Here is a 27,064-nt window from a genome sequence, read left to right on the forward strand (position 1 = left end):
TTACACGATGTCGAAACTTTTTCAATCAATAGTGTAGAATAGCAGAAAATATCAGGGCTGAACATGAAAGATGTGCACAAACTCTAGGAGGTTATTCGTGACATCGAAAGAAGACAAAAAGTCCTCTTGTATATTGTGGAATTCTGCGTCGTGTAAGAGTGAGAAGGATGCCAACTTGGAATCGAAAAGCAAATCGTGACAATTGGAACGGAACAGAAAGTTGTGCACATACTTTGGGAGGTGATTCATATCTTTCAAGTTCACCTTGTATATACCAATAAACACACACACACACACAAAAAAAAAGTAAAATAAAATAAAATAAATAAATAAAAGCTTTAATTTCCCAACCATTAGCGCCAGAACACTGGTGGCGCAAATAATTTAGAACCCGATGTTAACTTGTACAGCAAATTAACGTAAATAATGACCTAAATGCAATACTAACAATAACTAATGAACTTTTACCGTTGCGAAAGACAAACAACAACGGTGCATAGAAAGAAAGAAAGTCTTATACTGTAGTGGAGACTAAACAGAACCACTACACTTTGCCCCGTCTGTAAATAAAAGTGTGGTTGTCTAGTGCAAGGGAGTTAAATAACCGGGCAGTCAAATCATAACACACAACAAATATTGAATAAACGATATTAGAAATAATGAATTAATAAGAACAAGTTACACGAACTGAGTTTCAACTTTCTTTCAAAATTTCTAATTCATCGGTTTTGTTCTTTTCTATTATTTTTTTTTCTTTTTCAATTTCCGTTGGTCAATCATCCGTTTCATTTTAAACCACAGTTTAACAGTTACTGTCCTGATTCTTTTTCGTTTCTGTATTCTGTAACACTCTTTTTCTTTACTATTCTCCGAGCGTCCGTTTCTATGCGTTTGGTTTCCTTTTGTATTTTCAGGTCCAGATATGACTAAACTTTCGTAGTAATACATGTTTCCTATTTTATCGTAAAGAGCGTCATTTGAGGAGGGCACTAGGGGCAGTTGCACCCTCCTGAGTTTGAGAAGCATGCTTTTTAAGTACTAATTAACAAATTATGTACTAATAAGCGAGAATTTTAGGAATGATCTAAAAAAAAATGGATCAAAAGATTGCGAATTTGGCCAATAATTAGTTTTTGGATCAGTGGCCACAAAATTTTTGAACTGTCCCTAAATCAAGTTTAAGTATTTTCGACGGAATAAGCACATTATACTGAGTTAACTGATAGTTTGGGTTTGGCAACACTATATGTAGTTCTCCAGAAATAAGGCTTACAAGATTTTTTTTTTTTTTTTTTGCCTGAAATACATTATGGATCTTTTGAGCCAAAAACGTGAAAATCCGTGGACATCCTTGCACCCCGTCCCTTCCCCGCTACACACACACTGACAAAACCTAGAATGACCCTACTATTCATCATGCTTGGGTCATATTTCTCACGTAATATATGTAATGTGCAACTTATTTTAATGTACATTAACGTATTTTATACAAAGTTTTTGAATATTTTGCTGTGTTCCTGTCAAAATTAATATTTCATTACGTTAATATTATGGTGTACGTTTGAACAGAAATGCATTATTATTATTATTTTCTTTTTCTTTTCGTTAACTCCTTCTAACACTTTTTTCCCCACTTAGCTAGGGTCAGCTTTCCGGATCGCTGTCTTCTATCTGTTATTTTCTGTTTTATTTTCCCTTTATGTTTTGGTTAATTTATGGGGAAATTAAAAAAAAATAAAGAAAGAAATCGTTAGTAGATAACAATTAACGTTTCAATTAGCACTTGAATATTTTTAACTGACAATCTTGCACTGAAAAGACTTTATACCCACCTCAGCACCTCCATCTGACTAATAAATCAAATTATTCTGGGGCAAAATATATAGATATCACTGGAAGAGATCGGTTGGCCTGTAGCAAGATATCAGTTGCAGAATTGACACATTGGACTACTGGTCTCAAATCGCTGAAACAGAGTCAAATGATGTTGAAAATTATTAACAGTCTGTGAGCATCAATAAACACAGTATTGTATACACTGGACATATATAATTCAGAATAACACATCCACTAAAGTCTGGTCTTCGTTCGCAATGTTCTTTGCAGTTCTCTGAATAATACGGAACTCCTTCGTGGCTACATGGTTAGCGTACAGGCGCGGAAGAGAGACCTGGGTTCGATACCCGGGAGAGCTAAAATGACTCAATTCCCACGTTAACGTTTCAGGTAGCCTCAGAGCTGAAAGGGACGCTAAGTCTAAACCTACCTATATATATTTGTGTGTATGTATGTCTGTCTTGTTTTGTTATTCAGTACACTTTGCTACTAAAATAATAATAAAATAGTATGTATGTATATGTTTTTGCACAGGACTAAGACACACAATACCTCCAAATTTGGTTCACAGATAGGTGTAATCGCGTATGAAGCAGTTTTTTTTTTATTATTAATATTTTCGGCTGAGGGAGATCGCGGAAGTCAAACGTTAATGACATTTCTTCTTTCGTTATTTCTAAGAACATCCTGCATGTATGTAACCCATATTATCTCTGTGTTACGCGTGCTTACATAATAGCAGAGGATAAATGTCGTCAGGGGTGGCAAAAATCATGTTTTTTATTGAAAAAAACCCAAAAAAAGGTTTTGTTTAAATCTTTTTTTTTGGGGGGGGGGGTTAAACCAGTTTTTTTTTTCTCAATAATTTGCTCTACGTATTTATATCACATATGGACAGAAATAAGTTTGTTTCGCCTTGGTGTGCTGAACAACCGGGGTGTGCTGAAAGGGTTCACATAAGCTTAAAGCGGAATCCTAACCGCTTCTCGGCTTACATGAAATTGTCCTCCATTTGAACTCGAAACCGGGACTAATTGGCCCAAAATGCGATACGCCTGCCGATTCACTCACGAAGGACTCGTGATAAAAACACGTTGTACTAATGTTGACATACTTGTTAATATAATTGTCAAGAGTAATTTCAGAAGGACAATAAGATAAACAGTTGCACAAGTGAAACCATTATACAGAATTACGTATGGACAATTTGAAAATACTGCAGAGTACAGAAGAATTAATTTTACTTCAAGTTAGTTCACTACGATTTTTATTAGTCCAAGTTAAATACGACAACTTAATTTGCAGATCAGTAAGAAAGGTGAAAAAAGATACGAATTATTTTAGTTTACTTTGGCTCTGACCCACTTATCCATACATAGATTCCAAAGATACTTCTGATTTCAATAAATGCCTCTCGTGAGGTTTGTATGACCCCTCCTCCCACCAAGAAAAAGGTATGGCATTTCGATGAATTTTATCAATAGTAAACGGTATTAAAACGAAACAATATTTAGAATTTCTTTGATTGCAATTGCAAAACAATAATAACAAACTATAAAAAAAAATCACAAAAGAAACATTCATAAACTTATAAAAAAAAACAAATGTTGCTTTTGTAGTAATGAATTGGGAATTTAGGTCTGAATATAAAATGAATAATATGCGGGAGTGAAACGTGATATCCCACAAATGTGTGTTCATCAAGAGTTTACGAACACTTACACTTTTACGAACATCTTTCGTTTTTTGGTTTAAACCTGCCAACCCTAAATGTCGTTCAAGGAAATGGTTGTGGAGAAATTCGTTAATGACATTATTGTTCCCCTCGTTTAATTGGGGTTCTGAATTAAGACTTGCGAGTGATCCGGGGTTAGATTTCTGGTGAGGACACAAGGTTGGAAAGGTATAACATCTTTTTCAGGCCAGCCATCCTGAGTGGGATTTTTTCTGGGTTTTTCTCCTTCACGCTAGACAAATGCAGGGATGTACCTAACATACAGGTCCCAGGTCGCTTCCTTCCTTCCCCCTTTCCCGGATATTGTGCTTGCCGACGAACTTAGATGCCGGAAATGCAGAAATATGTAAAAAAAAAAAAAAAAAAAAAAAAAAAAAAAAAAAAAAATTAGTAAATGAATTAAATTCTGGCACATATTGAATGATGAGATAGTTAATTGAAAATACATATTTATTATAATTCATAATAACTTTTCATTAAATACTTAGTAATCAATGAATAATCAATCAATTTCTGCATACTGCATTTGAAAATTTTGTAGAGAAGTGTAATAGTTGATAATTAGTGATATCTTTTGAAATGTTAAAAGAGTGAATTGATTGTTCCGTCGATTTTTATAATTTAAATGTTGGCTGGATTTTATTTTTTAAAAAATATTAGCGGACTTCGGTCCTTTGTTGCATATATTTTTCTAATAAGTTTGCAATCCATGTATATTCAAGTTTCATATTTGTTACTTTCAGTGCAACAGCTACTACCAGAAGTCCTGACAGGCGTGAAACGCGAAGCAGGACTCGTGCAGGCGCTATTTCATCATTATCATGCCGGAACTTCAGAGCGCAGACTGCAGAGACCAGAAATAGTCCTACTGTTAATTTTCCCGACTCCGCCAGTGATTTTAATTTTAAACGATCAAATGATGATGTTAGAGGACTCGTTGTTGTTCGGTGACTTCAACGAAAGGCCTTCAAATAGCCCTCGTAATTCATCATTTGCACGCCAAAAAACAACTTCTGGCGACGAATGTTGTACCGTATGCTTAGATTCGATATGGAGAATTTCCCAAAGGAATGAGCTCATGTCGACATATTGTGGTCACGTGTTCTGCAGAAAGTGTATTGTAGGATATGTGAGGAAATCCAAAAAGTGTCCTCTTTGTCGGCGGAAATTAACTTCAAAGCAGGTCCATCCGTTATTTCTTACATGCAAACAGAAGCGACCACATCAACCATAAGTAAGTGAACTTAGTAAATTTTGACGTATTAATGTTTATTAATAGAGTAGGTAATATTAATTACTTTTATTTGTTGTGTACCCCTGTGTTTTGCAATTTAATCATTTTTTTTTCTTTTTTAATAGTAGAAATCGACTTTATTTCCGTCATATCGTAAAACAGTGCAACTTTCAACACTTAAACACAAATGTCATCAATAGGGCTCGGAAGTTGAGGAAAAATCATCTTTTTTACGAGTGCCTCAAGACGAGACTTAAGATAACATATGTTCATTTTGAGTCATTGTAGGCCAGAAAATGGTGCATTTTATTTGCTTTTTTTTTTTCCTTTCTCGGCGATTCTTTTTTTATTGGCCTATTTTAAGCTTTTCATAGGTCTTAACGTCTTTTTTGGCACTTCATCTTTCGACAATAAATTTACTGGTTGAATCACTACCACCTCTTAAACATCTTTGCTTCAGTAAAGAAAATTCAAGGACTGGGCTGATAAGATCAGATCTGCAACAATCCCAAGTCAAATAAGGAGGCATAATTAATGTCCTCCAGCAAGGAGGATGAGGGTGTTGATGTTTTCTTTTTGTAGTTTGTACTTCAGTTTGTGGAAGAAGGACAGACCGTTATACCTATCTACCAGAAGCTTGTATTTCTTGAGCATTGTATTAATTAAATATGCAATTCTAATTAAATTGAGTCTTATGTTTACGTCCTTTTTTTCCAGTTTTAGGTCTTTTTTAGATATTTTTAGATCTTTTTAGGCAATTTTTAGGTCTTCAGCTTGCGAGCCCTAGTCATCAATATATCAATCCCTTTACTGTGAAAATTTGAACTTGATGACAGAATACGTTAATAGCAGAGTATGAAAAACAGTCAATGAAAATAAGACACATATAAGTAAATAAACTGTAGCTGTCGATTGTTAAACATAACACAAATTTTCAGTAAATGAGAAGTGAAAATGAAATAAAATTAAATCTTTGAGCTTTGCGTCCCACGGTTATGCCGGTTAAGCTAAAGGAGACGGTGATGATGAGAAATGAGTGAAATCGTGGAGTGAAGAATGTGGGAGGAAACGGGAGAACCCCGAGGAAACTCGCGCACACGGCGTTTGCCCACTACAAAGTTCACTTGGCGCGAGCTGAGATCGAACCAGAGACCCCATGCACCAGAGATGAACGCTCTACCACTGAGCCACCACGGCCCCTAAATAAAAACTGATTTGACTGTTAATTGAAAATACCTTTTTTGTTTTGTTAGTAATTTAGTTGCCTTTCGTCTTTCCACGTGGTCCTTTTCGTTACTCGAATGCAGTATTCATTATGATTCCAGTGTTTAGTCCAGCTGTACTGAAATCCAATGTATCACCGCAAAAAAGGTTCTCCGTCATTTATCAAATATAAAATAATGTTCAGTTTGATTCCTGTAATTGAGTGGTCAACGCACGTGATACTGTGTACTTTTGTAGGGTGATAGAATCTTCTGTGTTAATACAGCATCGTGAGATAATTAGAGAGTAGTCTGAATTAGACAGTAGCGGGTTTAATTTAGAAAGTTAGAAAGAACGACACTGCAAGTTGATGTGCTGCTAACCCTGCATCACCCAAAATAACGTACGTCTTCTGCCCGTCTTAACGTCTCGTAGTTTAACTTAGTCTAGAGCAATTGAAGACTTACTTTCATTTCTAACTCTGAAATATTTGTTTGCTATGCAAATTTCTAGAACCATTTTTTTCAGTTGTAGTATTGTCAGAAGTGATATCACAGTTCGATTACTTCATATGACTTATCTGATGGTATAACATATTTGATCCGAATATTAAAACACGTAATTGAAATGAGCAAGTTGGAAGAATAGAGGTTTTAATTTAACAAGGTGATGTGCATTTCTGTAAATATTACAATGAAAAGTACTAGGCGTTCTGGGTAGAGAGGGTGAACTTACAACATGTACGTGGTTCAAACCAATAGATCCCTGTCTCCCTTAGTTGTCAAAAGTATTCACAAAGATGTATACCACATACAGAAATTAACTTACCAGATGTTCAATACATCAAATAGCGATGTGAAACCATTTATTCCCTGACTGAAAGATTCAAGCAAATATTAGCTAACAACATAAGGAAAGAAAGTGATAAGTGAACTATTTCGGTGAATTCCGGGTTCGATCCTTGGGGCAGTCTCACATAAGCTCGGAGGAAATTTGAGTAACACATCGTGTCCGACGGAAGCAAATGCTATGCACAGGAGAATAGCTTTGTTTACACTGCGTAAAAACTAAATCAACATGCAAATAAACATCTTAAAAACTAAAACATAGAACTCATCTCGAAATAAGGCTACATACTTACATTTGTTTTCATTTTAAATAAAAATTTTATTTTTAAACTCATCAGAAATGTATTTTAGTTATTTAACTTTTTTTTCTGACAAAATGAAATTTACAAAACACCAAATATATATTAGTTATTCAAATTTTATGGCCCTTAGTAAAAAATACTGTAAACTCGAAAAATCGGCAGAGTATCGCGCGCAAAATACTCGGATATTAACACGCGCGAGGAAAATTCGTTTCCATCGGTGCACTGCAGTTTTCGTAGGTGCTGGCAATTGTTGTTCTTGACAACATTACGAGTTGGTAGGTGAGATGTTTTCAGAAAAAAAAATCCACTATTAGCTCTATATCCATAATATTTCTTGACTTTGAGGGGAGCGCGGTGGCTCAGTGGTAGAGCGCTCCCCTCTGTTGCTTGGGGTCCCTGGTTCAATCCCAGCTCGCGCCGTGTGGACTTTGGTGGATAAACACCGTGCTCGTGGGTTTTCTCGGGGTTCTCCCGTTTCCTCCCACTTTCTTCATTCCATCATTTCATTCACTTCTCATAATCACCGCCTCCTTTAGCTTAACCGGCATAATCGTGGGACGTAAAACTTAAAGATTTCATTTTTTTTTTTTCGACTTTTGCTGGTATTCCAATCCACTACGCTGCTGACTAGTTGAAGGCACACAGACTTCTAATAAAGCTTTCCTATTCACTCGAAAGAACTTTCACCACTTGATAATTTCACTTTTGTGCTGATTACACTTGTAAATGTAACTTTTTAAATCATTTCTGGAGATAACTTTACAATTGTCATTTCTTGTTGTAAACGTTTACTTCCTTTGCTCCGTAGATTTTAATTATTGCTCCACTTGAACTAATAACATGGTTACGGTCTACGTTTCCCGGGTAGACTGGCGATCTCAATACCGTGTCCTCCTCAGCTAGGACGAAGACTGGTGGAGTATACTTAAACTCCACTGAAACTTATCCTTTTGGAATTTAAACTTCATAAGCTTAAATAGTATTTTATTTTACACAAATACACTGGTACTCTTATCGCTGATATACATATATTCTTACGAAACTGGTTTTTCATGGAACATTCTCTTATGTATAAAATACGCACAGCTTTCATCATATTGGCTGGTTTGTCTTACTGGTGAATGGGTATGCATGTAACGTTGACTTTATATATATATATATATATATATATATATATATATATATATATATATATATATATAACCAAACATGAACCAGAGCTTGCCCAGCGGAATTGGAAGAAATTAGAGGCTGCCTGTAGGTAGCAATGAAGCAAAAATAAAATTTTATCTTCCACCCAATTTTAAGATTTGCTATATACTAAATGCATATATATCACTGTTCCTTCCACTTATGAACTCAACAAAAGTTACGTGGAATCCCAACACTTGGAAATTGTATTTGACATATTCCGAGTAGTTGATAACAAATATCATACTTTTCAGTGACAGCCAGTTCTTGTGCGTACATGCATAGTGTGTGGAAGTCGTCCCTGTTTCGCTTCGAAAAGCAGTTTGAAAGTAAATGAATGATTGTTTCGACCGTTTAAAGTACATTTTCACGAAACAAGAGTTTGTTGAGTTCGCCCTTATTACCCGGAACGCCTCATATAAAATTGTTCTTGTGAACAATGCTTATGAAAATATAATAATTTTCATTTTAAAAGAAAAAAAAAAAGTATTTAGTACTTCTATATTTTGTAGGATATTTTGAACTCTGATGAGGGTTCTATCTCAACTAAACGGAAACAACGAAGAATTGAATGTCGAACTAAGCATAACATTCAGTTGTGTAAAATACAACTTGTCACGTAGGAAATAATATACTGCTCGACAAAATGAAACTTTTTGAAAGCTGTTTTTGACTTGACACCTGATTTTATATAATTGGAGGTTGCTAATTACAAAAAGTAAAATTAGTTTTTCCCCATCACGTCAGGTTTTTTCACAGATCGGAAAACATGCTTGCGTAAATCATGCTATCTACACAGCAGCGCTGCTAATATAGAGTAACATTATGATTATATATTTCTAACAAAGGAACATTAATTTGCTTAATAATTATGGTTACTAATCTGAACATCGATATTCTAAATTATTAAGGTTATTGATAAACAACTTACCTCATTTTTGTCTCTGCTTTTTCATTTGGAAACTCCTTAAACTAGACTTCCTTTTGTGAGTATTTCGTGAATTTTTACGTACCAATGTCCAACAATAATTCACCAGCATTGTACTCCAACGTTCCTGGTGGTAGCAGCATTCAATTGCTTTGATGTCGTGGTGAAGTCTTTCACGATGTTCTTCACTTAGATATCCAAGTTAGAAGGAAAGTTGTCTAAATGTGAATACAGAAAATGAATCTTAAGATTCATTTTGCACCCTAATGTTTTAAGCTTCTGGAGCATATTAGACACAATGTACTTGTAATTTTCATGTTTGTTGTTCCCTAGGAAATTATGACACACATCTCTGAATGTACTCCATACTTCCCTTTCAGCACTTGTCATACAATGTCCGAGTCTGAGTCCTTAAACAATTTTCTGATCTGAGTACCAATGAATATTCCTTCTTTTAACTTAGCGCTTGAAAGTTCTGGGAATTTTGTCATTAGCTACTGCAAGCACAGCCCATCTTTATTCAGAGCTTTGACAGATTGTTGCATTGGGCACAGTTTAATATGCGAAGGTGGTAATAAGACGTTTGAAGGGCCTACGAGGCAGACTTTTTTCACATTTTTACTTCTTATATTGCTGCTTTCCCCGACAGGCCAGTCAGTTTGAGTGCAGTGTTTATCGCCTTCTCTGCTGTCCCATTCGCAAATGTGTCATGGATATTTGGTGTACACTTGCTGCTGTCCAAGAAGCATACGCATCACCTTTAGATCGCCGTACAATAACCACTGATGATCCTCGTATTTGATTCTTTTGAAAAGCATTTCCTCATTTTCGTAAGTCTCTTTTAAATGTACAGAATGAGCAATGGGTACAGAGGGTTATTGGTTGTTGTTGTGAAGAAGCACATCCTTCAAACTTCTTTTGTTGGAATCAATGAAAATCCTTCGTTCCTCTAAATTATATTCGTCCCATGTGAGTTTTATCATGAGATTTTTGACGTCATTGCAAAAAACTAAGCTAATTCTTGCTCACGATGTCTAAAATACGAACATAATGTCTCTAAAGCCAATACATTCTTTTCGCAAAGCCTTGACCCCTAAGAGTTCCGCTGCTTGCTTGGACAGATCCAAGTCTTGCACTAAATCGTTTAACTCGGGTTGTGTAAATAACGTCGGCTCAGCAGTTTCCTTTCTCTGCCGTACATCTCATCACTACAATCGGTGCTACTAGAAGCAGAATCTGTAGACAGTAGTTCTTGCGGTGGGTTAGGTGCTGTAATACCAGGACCATGCGGTACAGGTCGTAATGCAGATGGCGGGTTAGGCTATGTAAGACTTCGTTTGTTTCTAGCGGTAAAACCTTTAACCTAACACGAACAGAAATAGCAGTCATAATTATAATCTTTTGCTTCACGCCATATCATTCGTATTCTAAAACGTAGAGATTTCTTCTTACATTTTGTCCAGTTCCTTAAGTCTTCGACACATACTCTACATACTGTGTGTGGCGCAAATGATTTGCCTTGATCCCCTAACTTTATTCCAAAATAGGCGTAATATGCACATTTCACATACAGTGTAACTTTTAGTCTCTGTTTCGACACCAAATAACTGCCACATATGTAGCATAAGTAATCAGGATTGTTCCGACAGTTCCTACGTTCCATTTCTATTCAACAACAAACAGCACAGCTAGACACAACAACAAAACGTACGGCGACCCGTAGTTTTCGCAATCACAGCTTACACAGCACTGTTATTGCGTTCCCAACGTGTAACGCGTTGTGATATCATTCAGTGGTACCAGATACTGTACATATTTTTTCAACGTTAGCTGAATAAGTAACTGCAAGTCTTTTATTACAAATTCAAAGATAATCAGAAGAATATGACATCGAAAGTATCTTTTTATATTTGTAACTATAATCAGTACTTCTTCCGAAATATATATTTATACGGCTATTTTCCTCTCCCCTCCCCTCTGTTTTAAGAAAAATGTACGTGATATAGTAAAGCAACTACATTTTTGGATTTTTCAGGTCAAAAGCATTAAGAAAACGTTAATAGTTTCCAAACAGCAAAATCATTGTAGAGCACTGTTATCAAAATAAGCTTTCTTGTACGATGTGATTATTTTAGTTTGGTTAAAGAACTACGATAAGAGTTTGAAAGGTCCCACAAAATAACAATTTTTTTTGAAAGTTTTTTAGACTTGAATCAATATGAACACTGAATATTGTTTTTATGTTTTGCAGTATACAGTGTTGTTCAAAGCATCGGACCACCCATATATTCTTGTGAAGCCTTGTTTTCTTATCCGGAGATGAAGTTTCATAAACCAAGTGCAAATCCTATTTAGATAGTTGAAATTTTTCTTCAAACCATGGCACCATCTTCTCGTATGTACAGTTCCAAAAATTGGCCTTCCAAAGAGAAGAGGAGTGGCGTGGCTTTTATGTATATATATATATATATATATATATATATATATATATATGTAACGAAGACTGTATATTCGACTTCAAAAAAGACATTCAATATAATTTATTATTAACTAACAAAGGAAAGTCATATACAGTTTTTATAATCAAAAGGTAGTTTGATTTATATTTGAAACCGAAAACGTTATATGCTAATTGCTTATCTCATCCTGAATGTATTTATATGAGAATGTTTGTAGGTGGAATGCATTTTTTGGGTTACTGTACAAAGATAATTTATATTTCTAATGTATACATAATGTTTTGTATGGTTATATGTTCTGTAATGTATACATAATTAATTCACCACAGTTACCGGAGTCTAAAATGAAATTCAAAGCATCGAATAAAATAGAAGATGGATTTATCGTTAACATACAAAATGCAGAAAATGTTTCTTTAAAGCATGAGTGATATTGTTGTGCCTAAAATTGTTGTCTTGGTTGAGTATGACAGTCTTGTGATGAAATTTGTTCACTAATATTAAGTACAGAAAGTAAAGAAAATGCTTAATTTAGGTTACAATTAGTTAATTTACTATCTGTTCATAAAACTTAGAAGATTAAATTTTTATTTCAATTTCCGTTAATAGTTGCGTGTACACTAATTTTATTTATATGAAAGATAAATGTGTCATGAGTGTGTAACAGTATAAAAAGGGAGAATTATCCAATTTTTTGGTCAGTGTAAACGAGTATATTTTTAAATTAACAATTTTGTGTGTTGTTGATTTGAAGTTTGGAGAAGTACAAATTTTATAATTAACAAATAAATTTATTTTCAAGATAAATAGTTCTGATTTTTATTTTTATGTTCCACATACGAATTGTTCATTGTGATTCATTTATTAAATATCGTATTTGATTTGCTTTGGAAATTTAACCTGCTAATTCTTATCTCAATTTAAAGAGAGAGCTGTGGCTTGTGATGTATGAACAAGGCACTTTTTGGCAGTGTAGAACACTCTTCTTCTTTCTAGTTAGAGGGATTTCTTCTTTGGTCCCACCTCGTGTGAGTTTATGGTGGACAACTGCACGTCCGCGATATTTTTTCGGAATTATTATGTTTCCTCTTATATGGGGATACCAGCATTTCTTCCGCATTCATTCACTTTCATTGAAACCGGAAGTTGAAGATCTTACAATTTCAGTATTGGAAATGTATCTTAGTTTTACCATATGAAACGAAGCGTTCTACTCTCTGAAATAAGTCATGCAGTACTGTTGACTTATATCTGAAATATTTATAAATTAGAGTAAAATTCATATTAAGGTTTTCGGAAACTTCATGCGAAAAGAACTTTAACTATCAGTAAACCACCTTTCTGGATTTTCTAGGAAGAATTTGGTTATTCTATATTTAGGGTTATTAACGAAGTGCTGCGAAATTAGAACAAAATCGTTTGAGCCGTTTTCGAGAAAATACAGGGTTATTTAACGATGTACATGGAATAAAATGTTATGTGATCATTCATATATACGAGTGCCTCATGTGTGAACTTCTCTTCAAACTGCAGATATCTAATATGTATTCCAATTCTCTCCACACTATCCCACAAATTGCAGCATTCACTTATTCCACGACTTCTGAAAATATCCATCAGAAACTCAGGGGTACAGAGGTTGCCCAGTCTACATTTGGCCAATTTCGACTTACCTAAAAATTTAGAAGAATCCAGGGCGCCAGGTCCATAAGTGCTCGATGTGTTTCCCTTGGTTCTTAACAATAGCCCGACAGCGTAATTTCCACTGTAATAGGCTTCTCTGAAGAACTGGGAGGGGAATCTTGTCCCATTTCTTTTGCAGAGCTTTTCAAAGCCCTTCCGCAGTTGTCAACGCCGTTTTCCCAAAGCCCGCTTCAGCAATCCAAATCCACAATAGTCCATAGGACTTGCATCTGGAGATTTAACATGTACCTCATTGAAAGGTATCACCTGTATACCACTTGCCTCCTCCATCTCCCTGTAGAATGCGAGGGACGTTCGTGAGGTATGTGATGAGGTCTTGTCCATGTGAATGCGCACCAGATTGGCGTCATTTCCGTACATTGTTGGAATCTCATGCTCGTAGATCGGCCGCATGATCTGCTCCTGAAAAAAAAAAATGCGAATTTATTTTGCAGTTCTTCGCTACCCTACGAATCTTCAGTTCACCTCGGTAACAGTAGCCAGTAACGACCATGAACTTTTTTTGGGAAGGATTCTGTACAGACACGGACCCACCTTCTGAAGTTCTTGGCGCCTTTCTCTCGGTACATGATTCTCGGTTTGCCGCAGTCGGAAAGGTAAATCCATGCTTCATCGAGCGTTACGACGTACATCCACCTTTGTTTTGCCAAATGCCGTTCGTACAGCTTCCGGGCGTTACACTTTCGTTCCTTTTGGTGGGTATCCGTGAGAAGATGGCCGCGAGCTTTCATGACTTGCTCACAGTCCCCAAAGACACCTCCAAGACCATTAGCCATACACCTTTGTGTAGGCGGATTTTCTTGCACTGCCATTTTGCGAAGTTTCCTCTGCATGGTGGAAGTGGCCTTGGTGCATTCCCGCTTCCTAGGCAACTTAGTTGGTGATCCTAATGGTTTAGCTTCGTTGCCCTTGTACTTTTTAATAACATTTTTTATTCCACTTAAACTGATGTTGCAACCATTCCTCTTGCACTGTTTTCTAATGACAAACACTAATGTGAGCATCTGATTTTCCAAATGGACATAATGTAAATGCTCACTGAAATGACTTGCATTAAGTATATGCAGTATTTTAAACTTTGTCCCAGTCGGACAATTTTATTACTCTCCTTTTTATATACAAAACAATAAAATGTTGCTAGTTGCTAGCAACATCAAAACCAAGCGAAATAACGAAGGATTAGAACCTAGTACAGCTTTCTGAGAATAAATACTATATTGGCACTAACGAATTAGCAAGGTTTTCTTGAGGGGAGTAAAATTGCTGTAGATTACGGGGAAAAGCAAGCCGAAGTTGGATTCGACCAAAACGACCTAACAACTCAATAGCAACATAACACAATAACACACCCACTACGCAAATACGAAAATCACTCACTTTATTTGTAGCTTATGAGCTTACTGAAACCTCGAAGATTCTGAGTCCATTCAAACACCCTTGTTTCTGTGCTATTCACTCAAGAAATTGATATCGTAATCACATAAACACAAAGCGTAATGAATCAAGCTAAAACATGAAATATTTAAAAAAAAAAACTCTGGAATTTCTGAACCCTTGTGGGGTCATAATTTATGATTCCTTATTCAGCAGTAAATAAACTTGAATCTTGAAGAAAATAAATATAATTAGCGCAAACAAATCGTGTGCACAAATCCACGATCCAAACCATTGGGAATCTTGTGGACCAACTTATGATTTGACCCGGGCTACTAATTGACCGAATTTATTTTCTCGATATTAACAAAAAAATATTTTCACACAAAGAGCAAAAGTAAAACACAAAACATGAAATAGCACTTTTAAACTGCAGTAACAATTAGCATGTTATTTTAAAATAGTGTCCAATTTCATGCTTTTTCGAAGTTTCAATAGAGAACGAGGCAATTCAACTACCGACCAAATAGAGAAAAAGAACAGAGGAAACACCACAACTATACACATTCCCCTTCAGATCTCGTTCCTCCGATCAACAGTGAACACCTCAACAATCCGAAGGTTCATCTCTTGCCACGAAAATAAAAAAAAAAAAAAGTTTACCGACTTTACCACCATTTAAGTGATAAAAAGTCTTAACCAAGTAACAGAGTAACTCTGTATTCAAGTCTTTATTAAATTGCTTACTATACGAACATAATTCTTTCCTTCATTCTTGGCCAATAATTTCTTACTTTCTAAAATTTGTTATTAACAATTCGGACGAGTCCATTCGTTCTCAGATTTCCCTGTAAAGCATCCATTACAACGAACATTTCTATCACATACAATCTACCTTACTTCTGAAACTTTGAAGGCTGTCATGTATTTCTGATTAATAAATTTAATCATTTCATGTTTGTAATTTGAGGTGCCTAAAACATTTTGCACTGCTATTTGTTATACTTCCACATGCTGCATTTTAAGTATACAGCTGTGTAAAAGCGTAATTTTGAAACACTCCTCCTCGCATTTGCTACAAACAGGAGTAATTTTGACATATTTCTCTCTTCAACTTTATGATCCTAACGCATTTTTAAATATTTCTTTTCTAAAATTTATGAATGAGGTCATTTTTAAAAATTTATTTCCTGAAAAATGTAAAAGAAAACTAACAATTCTAAATGTAAACTTAATTTTGCAATATTTTACCTCTTTAATCAAGTACGTAACATGTACTTGTCTATACCTTAATTTAATAGTTCTAATATTACATGCAGTTGTTTCAAATAAACAATGTGGGTAATTACATATTTTTTTGTAAATTTTGTAAATAGTTTAGTCGTCCGTAGAGGTTTTATGACTGAGAATTGAATGGCGTGCTTAAATTAAAACCTAAAAATACTAAACTGTTTCAAAAGGGATTTTTCGTGGATGCACTAGGGATTAAAGTTTCTGGATAAAATTTATAGATGTCGGATAGAAAATGAAAAAGAAAATCAAGATAGTTAAAATTTGTTGTTGAAGTAGCTAATGTTAAATTTGTTACTTGAAATCCAAGAGGTCCAGAATTAAAGTAGTTGAAACGTAGTTCTAGGTAACGGTTGAGAATTCTCCTCACAAGTAAAGGAAATTATTTAGATTGGAGATAAAATTATATTAATTATATGCGTAATTGAATTTTAATTGATTGCTAGAATTGATAGCACACTGGAAGCGATGTACTCTAAATGACAATTCTGTTCTTTAGATATGTTGCATCATTACTTAAGGATGATAAAACATGGGCCATGGGCAAGGAATACATGTGTTAGTGTTGCAGTGCAGGTCTAGTTTATACATATCGGAGTCAGTAGATAGTTCATTACTTTAATCACTTAGTAGATTGGAAAACAATTTGTAATCTTACGAGGAGGAAACATATTTCCTTACAATATATAGGTATCAACGGGGTACTCGTATTAAATCACTTATACATAAGTAATATGGTTGACTACACATTTTATTTATGGTGAAAAGTAAATAACTAATGCAAGTAATGGTGTATCATTCTTATGATATGACGACCAAGTCTGAGTAGGAATTTGTTCAAATTTAGCACATCTAAAGATTGTCATCGCTAGAAAATGTCCCGCGCAAAAAGGAAAATAGGAAAGCTGATCACACATAGAAGCAAGCAAAAAACGCATCAATGAAATATGGTTTCATTTAATCTCAGACTGTTTTTTCCAATGTTCTGCATCCAGATCATATTTATAATTATTTTCTTTATATGCCATTTGTCTTGTTCAACCTCAAAATATTTAGCTTCTCTTCGGTATAGACGTTTCATTTTATTTCACATATACTAAAAATGTCATCCTTGGATATTGGTACTACAAATTTCATTAGCTACTGCCTTTGTTTTGTAGAGACGCTGCTCTTGGTGTTACTTGGTGTTATAGTGCGTCCAGTAAGAGAACGTCTCTGACAGCTCGCAGTGACATTGCCACTACTCGCGTGTCAAGTTTTTTTTTCGGTGCAACTGTAGTGACAATTTAATTAATGGTATAAGACAGAGTGATCGTGGTTGGTAACACAGGTATCAAAGTAGGGGCTGCAATGTCCCACCGCATGTGGTAAGAAACGTCAGAGACCATCTCTTGTTGGCCGTGCTATAGTGGTAGAAGTGAGTGTTGGAACGTTAGACATGATTGGTAAGCTGCTTTATTTTACAGTGTTGCCAAAATATGAGCTGTAAAAGCCAGTAGTCCATTATATGAATTGTTTATTATTGTATACAGCTGTTAGAGTGAATGTTGTGATTTGAAGAGGAAAACATAAACATTAGAAAAAATGCCACATAAATTTATTCTGTTCGATACTGAAATATGAACTATTGAAATTCTGTAAAGAAGGTAAATCCTACACTGTAAACTTATTAAAGTTATTGCGTTTTAAAAATTTCTTTAATATTTCAAATTATTTTTATCCTGTTTGTAAACATAATTAAAGTAACAAAAATCAGAATGACTTAGCCGTTTATTCCAAGTTAGAAAGTTTTACAGAGTACCATTTCAACGGAAATTAACATTCAAAATAGGTATAAAACGACTCAGAAGCAAATTTAATGATGTTAGCTCATCAATATAGTTTTCTTCATAATTTTTTGTACACGTAAGAAATTTCACTGCCATTAGTGTGACTTCACCTATAAACAACGAATTTAGTATTCTTGCCCCTCAATAAATATATCAGACAACTTATATTGATTTCAAACATTTTTCTCATGCTTCTATCAATGTCTATTGGGTAAGTAACTAGAAAACAGTTTGCTTTTTAAAACATAATTTATTGAGAATGGTAAATCAACCAATCTACACGCAAACATCTCAACAGATGATTTATTACATTTGTAATTACTTGATATTAATAATCGTCAGTCACATAACAGAGATACAAATTTACGTTAGTTATCACTTCACGTAGAAAATAGTGTGAAAGTTTTATTTTGTTGTCCATATTCGATGAAGACACTACTCTATTTTTATTTTATAAAAATCGCAGTTCGAAGTCAACATTTAAAAAAAGTCTTTGAGTTCAAGTCAATTTTAAACATGAATTGTATATGCTTGGCGCTCTTGTTCTTTCCGTTCATGAAACCTGCAAGAAAAGAAAAAGAGGAGGAATATTACAAATCTGCGGAATCACAAACATTTTTCAGTACCTTAACTAAAACTACTATGTCTTGAATGACAGGTAGGCTAAAATTGGTTTAACAGTTTCAGTGTTGATTTAAGTAGCGGTTTTTTGAGCACTCTAAACAAAAATGTATTATAATTATTTTAATTTCTTAACAAGTGTCTTAAGTGTTGAACATGGCTTGAAGTGAGGATGGCCAACGTTCTTTGTAGAAGCGTGTGAGAATTTACGAATGAATAAAAATGTTTAGATTTAAAGATTCTAAAGCACAAAAGAGCTATAAAAGGATTGGTGAGTACAAGTTATTATTTAATGTACCATATCCTTGGATATACCATGACACACCATATCCTTAGATTTTCTACAATTTTCCCGTTTCCTCCCACATTTCACCAACTTATCTATCACCATTCACTTGCCTAAACCATCTGTATCTTTTAGCCTAACAGTCATAATGGTGGGACGTTAAACTGAAAGATTACTTGTCAGTGATTACGTAAACGTTTTAGGTGCCCAACTGCGTGTTTGGTCCAGATTCTTTTTTAGACCAATGACGCTATTAATGAAGATGTAAAGCGCAATTCATACTACTGGAGCTGTCCAAACATAGTTTCATAATCTTCGTGCATGAAGTACAACACCTGTCGTGGCATGATCACTCACCAGATCTCAACATTATTAAACATATGTGATTAATTGATCAGTTCAAGCTCTGGAGTAGATATCCTGCTCATCCTCACAAAAAAAAAAAAAAAAAAAAACTAACTGGTGCACACATCATGTACAATGTTAACAGATTCCTGAGAGAACCATTTTTTTTCTTCCATGCCTTCATTCCAGGACAAATCAGATTTATTCTAGAGGCTAACTGACGAAAGCCATATTAATCAGGTAAGTTTAATATTCTCGAGATGTTTCCATTGCTTCAGTTTCCATATTTACATTTATCATGTACGATTAATAGGACTATTTTTATTATCCACATGATAGTGAATGAATTAAAGAGAATAAATCATATCAACAATTTAGAAGGTGAAACATTGCACTGTCTGTAAAATACTATAACATGAACTGATAATTGTTTTGAAGACTTTTCGTATAAGGTATAAATTTGAATACCCAAAAATAATGATTCCACAGTCTGTACATCTAAATTTCAGATCTGTAAAAGTAGATTTGGAAACATTTAATAGTTTACTTAATAACATTTTATAGATAGTAAGCTTACTTTTTCAATATTTGATACTCGATCGAGTAACGGCACACGGGTTTTTCCCTCACCTTTTCTATTATAAGGATTTCTGTACAGTTCGTACACTAGATTAGAAACAAGTAAATCTCAAAAGTTGTTTCCTCTATAATGGACTTCTTGCTTATTGCAGCTCCGAGACTTGTGGGCAGTTGCTTAAAATCACCCTGCCTGTTGCAGCTCAGAGGTAAGGTTAGTATCTCCAGCCTGTTCCAGCTCAGAGATAGGTTAGAGGAGTTTCTTTTGCACGTTGCACCTTGGAGAGATATGTAGAATATGACCAGTTGACAACTGATGTATTTTGCCTTGAGTGTCCGTTTATGTAGCGTCTTTAAAGGCTGAGTCTATGGAAGGTTTGAGGGGGTCCTCTTTGTATCCCTTCGTGCTTTTTGCTGTGGACGACATCCACGGACTGCTTGCAGGTGTTTGTGATTTTATTTACTAACACGGGATTTTCAACATCATGGGATATTACATTGTTCATTGTAATTAAAAAAAGTAGGAGTGAGTTTAGCGAACAGTCTTAATAACTAGTAATGCCATGCATTGTTGAAGCGGATGATACTTCCTCTCACGAATTTCAACCCCAAATTATACGACTAATTCTCTAATCTTCCACAAAACACATACAATGTTATATAGAAATCTGATTGTCTTTAATATAGTCTATATTCAGGAAATCAATAAAATAAAAATTGGGAGAATGCGATCCCTTATTATTGGCCCATTTTAACTGCAAGCAATTGAAACGATTGAAAATTCTCATCAATAGTCTCACATATTCGACAAAACAAACAATCAAATTTTTCAGTTTAACGTTCCACGATTATGCCCCTTAGGCCAAGGGAGACGGATAATTAAGACGAGTGACAGATGATGCAAGAATTGTTGGATGGAAGAAAATATATGTCATTAAATCAAAATTAAATAAAATTCTCACGGAAAATATCGTGGAACATTAAAAAAAAAAAAAAAAAAAAAAAAAATAGGTAATGATAGTGGATTTTAAACAGGTTTTAATTTCAAGCGATAGAAAGATATTTTAGAATTTTAAAGAAAATATTCAGAACATTGCATCAAAATATGGTGTATAATAATTTTGACGATATTAGCAGGGAACATTATTAACTGTATACTTATATTAATCAAATCAGATAAGTTTGAAGTTCTGTAGAAACATCCCGTTTTAGCCTCTTATCCTTCAACGTTTCAAACAAACAATGGAGATAATTTAAAAAACTCTAAATAATATATAGTCTGTGCTGTATCAGGAATTGATAATTTTTAAAGTTGTTCTGGAAAATTGTTTTATCACATTGTAGATGTGTGTAAATTTGTAATCTGGGATGGACTTTTATTATATCTTGCCTTTTTTCTTCTGGATTTCAGGTTTAAACAATAAACTTATTTTTTTGAATGTCATTGAAATGCATCGACTTTGCGATAGTTATAGTCAAATAGACGGACAGAGAAAGATACACACAATGACGGTGAAGTCGACAGAAAAATCTTGGTTACGCCGCTTCTATTATTCCACGTTGGTGGAATGTGAATTGTACTCGTTACTTACACCAAGATTCATACTCAACTTTCGCACACCCATTACACTAAGTATTTATTCAAGTTTCTGAAGTTCACTTTTTCGGAATAATTTTGTTTATAAATTTGTCTATTTATAAGTATCTTTATTACTCACTTTATTACTTGTCTTTTAAGAATTGTTTTTCCCCACCACATAAATTCCCACATAACCTACCATTCAAAGCATAATTAAATGAACCATAACAAAAATAAATAAATAAATAAATAAAATAAAGTCAGTTGAAGCAGTAAAATTCACATTGTTTACTTCAAATTTTGTAAAAGTATTAACAAAACTATTTTAGGGTCTTATCAACATTTCTTCCAAAATGAGAGGAAAACAACAATGGAATAAACATTTAATCATCTTGATTGAAGGTCTATATTCGCGTTGCAGGACGTTGAAGAAGTTTTTTTTTATTTATTTTTTATTGCGAGAAAATAATATAAAACAAATGTTCTGCATTTTGAAAATGAATCTTTTGTGTTGCACTCAAAATTATTGGAGCATTTAAGATAATAAGGAATTTGTAACTACCAGTTTCTAATCTGAAATAAAATTATTTCATTTTCATAAAGAAATTCCATTTTGCCATATAGAAAAGAAAATGTATATAATGTATTTTATGAAGTAATTTTCTGTTGTGTATCTCTCAAGCAGTGTGGATTTCTTATCTAATCTGGAAAATAACTTTTTAATGATCCACTTTCGCCTCGAGCCTCTAGTCATGATAATTTGGTGTGTGCAATAATACTTTAAGCACCTCCCTTACCTCGTTAATAGAAGTTCTAATTCCGTTCGTAATTGCTCTTTGGAAATAGTTGATTCTTGACATCCATTAAAATAAAAATCCCTGTCGCACTCAGCTTCACTTAGCTCTCGGCTATCGGAGAATCCTGAGGGCGGCTGGAGTTCAACTGGACGGAAACTAACAAACATTGTCTCCTCAGGAGAGCTTTCCAAACTTGGTGATCTAAAGAGAACATACAGAGTTTAGAATTTATTCGCTCCAACAGATAAATAACATTTCATTTATAACTCGATAATTAATCCGAAAAAGATTTCTTACAGTAATGTGCTGCTTGTCTGATTCTGCTTCATTTTCGCACATTTATTGTGCTCTCTCAACATTACTGTATGCCAAGACTAGTTCTGAAGTGAGGAAGTTCTATACAGGGATCGAATGTTCATTTCCAAACATATTAAGTAGAATAACTGTAAGTGGCGTAGAAGTTTAATTATTGTAAGATAAAATTGAATACATTATTTTAAACCAATGATTATGTTCCTAGTCTTAAGAAGACAGGTGATTAATGAAAGCAAATTATTCTGCAAGAATTGGTGAAATGTGAATGTGAGAAGAAAAGGGAGAACTCCGAAAAAACACAGATACGACTTTATTGACCAATAACTCACATATCTGGAATCGAACTATGGACCTAACGAACCAGAGATAAACACCGTATCACTGAATTATTGAGATTTTCAGCATGTAAGTTGGTTTGCCTTGAAGAACACGATAAGATTGTTTAATACAGTACTCACTTTTTTCGTTGTACTTTATTAATTATTAGCTTCAAAGGTCTATAATAGAGTCTTTTATTTTAAGATACTTATTAAAAAATGGAAAGAAAAAACAGGCGAATTCGCATTGCCGTGTAAAATTACTGTAAATATTAATTTAAAATTGGTAACTGGATCAAAATTTATAGGAAGTGTTGAAGTTTAGCAGGTCTGCATGCGGCATCATCTGCACTACAGAAAAAAAATTCAAATAATTGTACTTACGGAGTGTTATACAGAAAAAACAGTCACGCATCTTTGTTTTGCATTGGCATAAGTGTAGGGAGTAAAGGCAGCATAAAGACGTTGGTATTGATATAACACATAGTACTTCAGGAAGAAGAATATTTGTTCGAGCTTTATTTTATATGACCGGAAATTTATCTTGATTCAAAGAAGAAATTCGGTTACGTTATGCCACTGTTGAAAAACGTATATAATTGATGCTAAATCAACCAACCAAAGTGTTGCAAGAAAGTAATAATAAATACTTTAGAAAAAGTATATTCTTCAGCGATAAAAAATGAAACACCAGAGGTACGTGCATAAGTTACTAAGTAGACTATAAAGAGAAAAGTAAACTTAATTTCTCTGATTGAATGAAATCCACTCTAACTAGCCTCATTGTCAGGAATACCTTCCTAGAAAAAAATGAACATTTTCTAACTTGTTCCATTGCATCATATATACAGGGTATTTCAAAACAACACCGACAACGTTTGGGAGGTGATTCCTCACACCAAGATATGACAAAAAGTGTAGACTAACCTGGGTGCACAAATGCTTCCTTTCGGAGTTATAGGCTGCCGAAAACATGAAAAAATGAAATTTAAAGGTCCATAGCTCCATTACTATGGGACCTACCATAGTCGGGTCAAGACTTCACTTAGGAACTAGTATGTACCCAATCCAAATATCCAACTTCCGGAACTCTGTGATACTCTCACAACGATTTTTATAGAGGTAGTTGGAGAATACTTCAAATTATGTGCCCGTAGACAAACTCCCTCTATAAAAATTGTTGTGTGAGTACCTTAGGATTGTGAAACATGTATTTTTGGATGGTGCACATATTAGTTGCTAAATAAAGTCTTCACCCAACTACTGTAGGTCCCATAGTTTTGGAGCTATGGACGTTTAAAGTTCATTTATTTCATGTTTTCAGCAACCTATGATTCCGAAAGGAAGCATTTGTGCACCCAAGTTTGTCTATACTTTTTGTCTTATCTTGGTGTGAGGAATCACCTAACTAACGTTGTCAGTGTTGTTTTGAAACACCCTGTATATGTTTGGTATGTAATTAATACATGTTTACACACACTTAAAAATTGCCTGGCTTTCTTATTGGTTGCTGAATCAATTTAGGTAATGAAAACTCCAGAGCAAGATTCGCTGCTTGATTAAAAATCAGCTTCACAATTATTGAGACTATTCTTTATAAATTGTAATGAATACAGCATCTCATGAACCAAAATGAGACGCCGTATTCATTCATACAATTATATGTTACAACAAAACTACATCTTATAGGATAAATTAGGCCACAAAGTTCCTAAATTTAATTGTTTCAATTGTCTACCCATTGAATGGAACATTTTTTACAGAAGTATATACCTTAGTCCTACAGAGATTTTTAGTTTCGACAACTCCAAAATTTAAGGATATGGCCCTCGAAAAATTTCAAAGAACATATCATGGTATCCGTGTTCTGGTCAAGAAAAGAAACCAGCGTACTCATTCATATGATATCTTGCAATAAGACTTTATCCTAATGAACTTTGGTGTACTGAATTCAAAATCCGGTCTCGTTCTAACTCAAATTTCCCGTCAAAATTGCAAGTATTACACTTAAAGCATTAACATTTTTTTTAATCATAAAAGGATACAATGTGAATCACGCAAATGTACAAAGTACATATTTGAAACCTCAGGAACAATTATCAAATTTTATTTATCGACAATACCCAAATTAAGGTGAAGGGCCAACAGACCCCTCCAAAACATTAACAGGATTCTATCAATGTGCTTATATCGAATGAAAGAGAATAATCCTTGTACTCAACCATATAACCATATGTTGTAGTGGAGCTCCATAATATAAGATAAATTATGTCAATAACCGACCATGTGGTAAGTGCATGGTAATATGGATATTTTGATTTATTTTACCCATAGAAGGGAAGAAGCTGAACTACCGAAATTTACAAAGTTATATATTCAATTCCTAAATAATATTTTTTTCATATCTTCACAATTCTTAAATTTAATGGTGAGCCAAATCAACCTTTGCAAATTTTGAGGAGAGACCATAAAATGTACCTATGTTCTATCAAAGAGAATAGGACTCTGTACTTAATATAACAGATAACATGTTAAAGGCTCATCAAACAAAATACATAATGTTAATAACTGACCACGTGTTAGAATGTTTATATTTATGGCAAATTTACCTATAGAAAGAAATAATGCTGGACCAACCAAATTTACAGTGATATATATTTTGGTCCTAAAGAACATTTATCAAATTTTGCTTTTTGATAATTCCTAAATTTAAGGAGGGTCCTATGTACCTCTCCCAAATTTTGAAAAGGGTGCACCAATGTACCCATTTCTTATGAAAGGGAATGGGCTTCTGTATTCATCCGTATAACCACATAAGGTTATCAAAGAGAATAAAACAGTTCAAAACCTCCGAAATTGGAATTTATGGCAATCCTTTACAAACAAAAGTTAAACCAAACTTCCAGAGGTATAGACACTATTCATATACTTCCCATACGAAATTTTATGGTTTGGCGACTTCTAAAATTTAAGGGGAAAGATTCTATGTATTTCTCCCGAAATTTAGGATATAGGTCAAGGTACCCTGCCAAAATTAATAAGACATTGTTCCCTATGGCACCGTAAAACGTAATCATACGTCCCGTGACGTCCTTCAATCAGATCCGATGAAGCCAGAACGGAGCCGACACTACTTCTATGATCATTGCTCCTACCAGCGCACAGAAGTAACCATTCATTATTTTGGATTCCCTTTGGTTGCACGCAAAGCTCCAAACCTTTAGGCTTCTACACACAGAGCCCAAAACGACACAAAAATGCATGTCTTCAAATTTGGACATACTTTAATGTGTACAAATGAATTGCCTTCTAATGATGGACATAAGGAAATAGGTCGATTTTTTAACATTACGGATATGTCCGCCATGAACATAAAAAATGTGAGCAACAATAGCATGTCAAAATGATCTACTGCCTTGTTTTCATTAGTTTTGACGGATTAGTATGTTATGTTTTGATCATTGGGCCAATGTTTAGATGATATAATTATACGTCAAAAATTTATACGCATGCGCGGAAACGTGAAGCGGTTGTCTTTTGTCTCCTGTATTCAGTGTTACCAATGTAGCACTTTGTCGCTTGATCTAGAAATTTTTAAAGATATTTTTATCAAAAACAATTGGTTCATTTGTATTGTTAGAATATAAATTTAGCGCCATTTAAATGTTGTCTAGTGACTAAACTAGCATTATTTCCACTAAAATTAATACTTCTAGCATCTTCTTGCAGTGTATTTAGTGACAGTATTATTCACGTTATTGACAGTGTGTTTACTATCATTACGACATGTGTGTGCCCTATTACGGACAGGTTTGACATATATTTTGTATGCCATACCTTATCCTTCGGCCTCTGTGTGTATTTGGCGATATGTTGCTGAATACCCGAATTTCACAAATATTGCTGGACCGTTCATGCTGATTTGTCAACCTAGGCTACAATATCATTGGAACATTTTTGGGTAGATACTTGTACTGCGGACGACCGTACGTTTTAGGTGTGGTGATAGTCCCGGTCGACCTAAACTGGGATCCACATATGGATTTTCGTTCCGTTTGAATTGTGCTATACAAAAGTTTCTAACGGTGCATGTAACATAACACTGATGACGCGCTTCTTCACTCTCTAAAGTCCTATTATTCGACCTTAGGTAAATTTCCTCAGTTCTTGAGAGCCATGTCGGCGCAATTCGGTGTTACTTGCTGCACTTTGTGCCCACACCACCACCTACAACATGCTCATCGACCATTTGATTTGTTTTTTGTTTCCACGAAAACCTGTCAGCCCACATG

The 27,064-nt window shown here is 34.4% G+C and overlaps 2 protein-coding genes across 7 annotated transcripts in view; one reads left to right on the forward strand and one right to left on the reverse strand.

The window, feature by feature from the left end:
- The window catches only part of LOC145674334 (uncharacterized), a 40,191-nt gene extending 27,643 nt beyond the window's left edge, over nucleotides 1-12,548 (forward strand). For 3 of the 4 annotated variants that reach the window (XM_081744261.1, XM_081744262.1, XM_081744263.1), the window contains exons 4-5: nucleotides 4,315-4,805; nucleotides 11,532-12,548. In XM_081744261.1, coding sequence (XP_081600387.1) covers nucleotides 4,315-4,805 — 491 coding nt within the window. In that variant the 3' untranslated portion in view covers nucleotides 11,532-12,548. Of the gene's footprint in view, nucleotides 1-4,314; nucleotides 4,806-11,531 lie in introns of those variants that run through there. The other variant, XR_014128896.1, reaches the window with a different exon arrangement.
- A 5,311-nt stretch (nucleotides 12,549-17,859) lies between these two features.
- The window catches only part of LOC145674331 (cell adhesion molecule Dscam1-like), a 1,494,831-nt gene continuing 1,485,626 nt past the window's right edge, over nucleotides 17,860-27,064 (reverse strand). The window contains exons 35-36 of one of the 3 annotated variants that reach the window (XM_081744257.1): nucleotides 22,141-22,341; nucleotides 17,860-18,498 (exon numbers count right to left, since the gene is read on the reverse strand). In XM_081744257.1, the coding sequence (XP_081600383.1) occupies nucleotides 18,447-18,498; nucleotides 22,141-22,341 (253 nt within the window). In that variant the 3' untranslated portion in view covers nucleotides 17,860-18,446. Of the gene's footprint in view, nucleotides 18,499-22,140; nucleotides 22,342-27,064 lie in introns of those variants that run through there. The other 2 variants (XM_081744259.1, XM_081744258.1) reach the window with 2 other exon arrangements.

This window comes from Thermobia domestica, chromosome 17 (genome assembly GCF_964235325.1).
Source record: "Thermobia domestica chromosome 17, izTheDome1.hap1.1, whole genome shotgun sequence".
Taxonomy (NCBI): domain Eukaryota; kingdom Metazoa; phylum Arthropoda; class Insecta; order Zygentoma; family Lepismatidae; genus Thermobia; species Thermobia domestica.